The following is a 5,021-nucleotide window of genomic DNA, read 5'->3' on the forward strand; positions in this document are numbered from 1 at the left end:
GCCCAAGCTTTTGCCAATAGGCTACCCTGCTCTGCCAATAGCGTACCCCCTGGCCTGGAATGCCCTCCCTCCCCACATCCGCCAAGCTAGCTCTCTTCCTCCCTTCAAGGCCCTACTGAGAGCTCACCTCCTCCAGGAGGCCTTCCCAGACTGAGCCCCTTCCTTCCTCTCCCCCTCATCACCCTCTCCATCCCCCACCCTACCTCCTTCCCTTCCCCACAGCACCTGTATATATGTATATATGTTTGTACGTATTTATTACTCTATTTATTTATTTATTTTACTTGTACATATCTATTCTATTTATTTTATTTTGTTAATATGTTTTGTTTTGTTCTCTGTGTCCCCTTTCTAGACTGTGAGCCCACTGTTGGGTAGGGACCGTCTCTATATGTTGCCAACTTGTACTTCCCAAGTGCTTAGTACAGTGCTCTGCACACAGTAAGCGCTCAATAAATACGATTGATTGATTGATTGATTGATTGACTGATTGCTTCTCTAGGCCGTGCTGCTTCCTCAAGTGCTAAGCAATTCTTTGGAAAGTACCATCGCAGAAAATGCAAGCTTTCTGTATTAAAGGGCTAAATAGTATATTAGTGTTCAATCAACATGGATGTCAATCAGTGATACTTATTCACTATGTGCTGTGTGTAGAGCATTGTACTAAACACTAGGTACACTACAATACAGGAGGGTAAAATGGAGAAGATAACCCACAGTTATCTTTATGAAAAAGAAGATTACTGATTACATTTACTGACTGAAGAGTCTCCAGACTTTGTCTTCTTCAAGGCCTCTTTGACTTCTTTGTTCCTCAGACTGTAGATCAGAGGGTTGTACATGGGGATCACCAAGGTAAAAAACACAGACACCATCTTGCCCTGATCCAGGGATTTGGTGGAGGTGGACCTGGTGGTGTATATGAAGAACAGGGTCCCGTACAATAAGAAGACCACAGTGATATGGGATGCACAGGTGGAGAAGACTTTGCATCTCCCTTCAGCAGAATGGATCCTCAGGATGGTAACCACAATGTAGACATAGGAAAAGAGAATGGCCACGATGGTGATTATTAAAACCAACGTAGTAAAAACAAAGTGGACCAAATTGGCAATGTAGATGTCGGAGCAGTAGATTGCATGGAGGGGAGGAATGTCACAGAAAAAATTGTTGATGATATTAAAGCTTCCAAACAACAATCTGAATAAAGAGCTAGTGTGCACAACTGCACTCAAACAGGAAAGCAGGTATGAACTGGCTCCCAAAAGAATACAGACTTCCTTAGACATAATCACTGTGTAAAGCAATGGGTGACAGACGGCAATGAACCGATCGTATGCCATTGTGGCTAAAAAGAATTCCATACTTGCAAAGAAAGAAAGAAAGAAAAACTGAACCACACACTCACCAAATGAAATGACCTTGGTTTCCAACAAGTAGTTGATCAGAACTTTGGAGACAATGCCAGAGGAATAGACTGCAACTACGAGAGAGAGGTTCCTGAGGAAAAAATACATATGACTGTGAACCTGGGGACTGATCTCGATCAAGGTTACCATAGTGAGATTCCCCACGAGGATGGTCACATAGATTGTGAGAAACATCAGAAGCACTACGAGCTTTAATTCTGGCTGGTCTGGTAATCCCAAGAGAATGAACTGGGCTGCCGTGGTGCAATTTCTCTCCTCCATTTCTGGGACATTTATTTCCTGGAAAAAATGATTTACAGATAATAGTCAAAATAAGAGTAATAATACTAATGAACTGTGGTACTTCTTAAGGACTTCCTATGTTCCAAGCACATGTCCAAGGCTGAACTCCTTGTCTTCCCTCCCAAACCCTGCCCTCTCCCTGACTTTCCCATCACTGTTGACGGCACTACCATCCTTCCCATCTCACAAGCCCGCAACCTTGGTGTCAACCTCGACTCCGCTCTCTCGTTCACCCCTCACATCCAAGCCACCACCAAAACCTGCCAGTCTCACCTCCGCAACATTACCAAGATCCACCCTTTCCTCTCCATCCAAACCACTCCTCTGCTCGTTCAAGCTCTCATCCTATCCTATCTGGACTACTGTATCAGCCTCCTCTCCGATCTCCCATCCTCTTGTCTCTCCCCACTTCAATCCATAGTTCACGCCGCTGCCCGGATAGTCTTTGTCCAGAAACGCTCTGGGCATGTTACTCCCCTCCTCAAAAATCTCCAGTGGTTACCAATCAACCTACACATCAGGCAGAAACACCTCACCCTTGGCTTCAAGGCTCTCAATCACCTCGCCCCTTCCTACCTCACCGCCCTTCTCTCCTTCTACAGACCAGCCTGCACCCTCTGCTCCTCTGCCACTAATCTGCTCACCGTGCCTCGTTCTCACCTGTCCTGCCATCGACCCCCGGCCCACGTCATCCCCCTGGCCTGGAATGCCCTCCCTCCCCACATCTGCCAAGCTAGCTCTCTTCCTCCCTTCAAGGCCCTACTGAGAGCTCACCTCCTCCAGGAGGCCTTCCCAGACTGAGCCCCTTCCTTCCTCTTCCCCTCCTCCCCCTCTCCATCCCCCGGCCTTACCTACTTCCCTTTTCCACAGCACCTGCATATATGTATACATGTTTGTACGTATTTATTACTCTATTTATTTTACTTATACATATCTATTCTATTTATTTTATTTTGTTAATATGGTTTGTTTTGTTCTCTGTCTCCCCCTTCTCGACTGTGAGCCCACTGTTGGGTAGGGACCGTCTCTATATGTTGCCAACTTGTAATTCCCAAGCGCTTAGTACAGTGCTCTGCACACAGTAAGTGCTCAATAAATATGATAGATTGATTGATTGCTAAGCACTGGGGTAGATACAACTTAATCAGGTCAGACATAGTCCCTTCTCCCATAGAGCTCACAATCCAAGATCTAAGAAGGAGGGAAAACAGGTACTTAATATCTATTTGGCAGTTTGGGGAATTGAAGCCCTGAGAAGTTAAGTGACTTTCCCAAGGTCACACAGCAGGCGAGTGACAGAGCTGGGATTTGTTATGAACTTCTAGATGACTCCATTTTATGAACTCCTAGCCTAGATGACTCCATTTTGCTCAAGGACTTAGCCTAAGTGACTCCATTTTGAACAAGAACTTTATCCTATCAGTACTGAGCAAGGAGTTCCTGTAAACAAGACATCTTATCAGGAGTTCCTGCTCAAGCAAACCGAGTTAACAAGTATTCAGGAAGTTGTTTTTAAACTGCTACGTTCCCCATGATTCTGATTGTTTGAAGCTCTAATACAGGCTGCAATGGGAGGTGGGATCGGAGATGTTCATCACTCGTACCCCACCAAGGTGAATGGATGACCAGCCACATTCCTGCCTTTCTGCTCTGGTGACTTGTCCCCTTTGAGTCCTTCTTCCTTTGACCCTACCAGGGTCATGCAACTCCCTTGCTCACAACTCTGTCTTCTATCCTCCGACTAGTCACTCGTACCCCACTGGGGTGAACAGACTAGTTGGGACCTCACATTTACAACAGATTAGATCCCAGGTCCCCTGGCTTCCTAGTCCATTTTCTTTCCACTAGAAACTGCCCACTGCTGCAGTCATCATTCAATCAATCAATCAATCAATCGTATTTATTGAGCACTTACTATGTGCAGAGCACTGTACTAAGCACTTGGGAGAATACAATACATTAGCAGCACGTTCCCTGTCAGTCTTTTATTTCAACATTGAGAGAAATATCCCTAGCTAGGATCTGCTAGAATGAACTCCTAGAAATGAGAACAAATGAGTATCTAAGAATGCAGCTTGTAATCAATCAATCAATCAATCAATCAGTTGCATTTATTGAGCACCTATTCTCTGCAGAGCACTGTACTAAATATCTGGTAGAGTACAATACAATAAAGTTAGGGGATATGGTTCTGGCCCTTAAGGAGTTACAAGTTTGTAAAGTCCTTGCTGTGCATTAGGGTTGTTCCAAGGAAATGAATCTTCATTTTTAAATCAAAACTAGGTCTGCAGTAAAATGGAATGCATTCTGACTCTTCCTGTTACGTTGTTGGAAATGAAATACAGTCTAAATATGAATGGGAGTGAGAATAACAAGTTATTCCATTCTCATTATCTGATAATGTAGGATAGTAGAGGAAGTCAGTTATGTATGAAAGAGATAGAAAAACAAAAAAGGAAATCCAATGACTGCATGAAAACAGAATATTGTTCTAAATAATAATAATAATCACAGAGCATTTCAGTGGGAAAATCTAAAAGGCTAAATAATCTGTCATTCAGGGAGTGGGGACCTGGTAGCTTCAAGCCCCTGAGTTTAGTGCTTGATCCCACTTAATATCCCAGATAAGCTTACCACACTTTATCCAATTAATCAATCAAGAGACAGTATTTATTGAGCACTTACTCTGTGCAGAGTACTGTACTAAACACTTGAAAAAGTACAATAGAGTGGGTGGACCCAGTTCTTGCCCTCAATAACAATGATAAGTGTGGTATTTGTTGAATGCTTACAATGTGCCAAGATGAGTACTAAGTGCTGAGGTAGACAAACACAAGATAGTCTGGTCAGGCATAGTCCCTGTCCTACATAGAGCTCACAACCTAAGTAAGAAGCAGAACAGGTATTAAATGCCTAGTTGGCAGATGAGGACACTGAAGCACAGAGAAGTTAAGTGATTTGCCCAGTGTCAGAAAGCAGGCAAGTGGCAAAGCCAGGATTAGAACTTGAACTTCCCAAGTGCTTAGTACAGTGCTCTGCACAAAGTAAGTGCTTAATAAATACAATTGAATGAACGATTAGAACCCAGGTCCTCTGACCCCAAGACCCCTGCTCTTTCCACTAGGCCATGCTACTTGCTCAAGGTGTTCATAATCTAGCATCCACTAGGCACTTTCATTCACATTCACATTCCACTCAGATTCATGACAGTAAACGGGTTTTTTTCTGATTTAAAATGTCATATGGAATTTTTAAGTCCTTACTATGTAGCAAACACTGTTGTAAGCCCTGGGATTGCTATAAATTAAT

At 43.6% G+C, this 5,021-nt stretch overlaps 1 protein-coding gene across 1 annotated transcript; it reads right to left on the reverse strand.

The window, feature by feature from the left end:
• Positions 1 to 740: 740 nt before the first annotated feature.
• Positions 741 to 1,691, reverse strand: LOC119921885 (olfactory receptor 1052-like). The gene has a single exon (XM_038741871.1). It carries the CDS (start codon positions 1,689 to 1,691, stop codon positions 741 to 743), a length of 951 nt encoding a protein of 316 aa, XP_038597799.1.
• Between the last annotated feature and the right edge of the window lie 3,330 nt (positions 1,692 to 5,021).

This window comes from Tachyglossus aculeatus, unplaced genomic scaffold (assembly GCF_015852505.1).
Source record: "Tachyglossus aculeatus isolate mTacAcu1 unplaced genomic scaffold, mTacAcu1.pri SUPER_32, whole genome shotgun sequence".
NCBI lineage: Eukaryota > Metazoa > Chordata > Mammalia > Monotremata > Tachyglossidae > Tachyglossus > Tachyglossus aculeatus.

Coding starts and splice junctions, on each gene's coding strand:
- LOC119921885 (XM_038741871.1), bottom strand. CDS start 1,691: ATGGAGGAGAGAAATTGCACCACGGCAGCCCAGTTCATTCTCTTGGGA.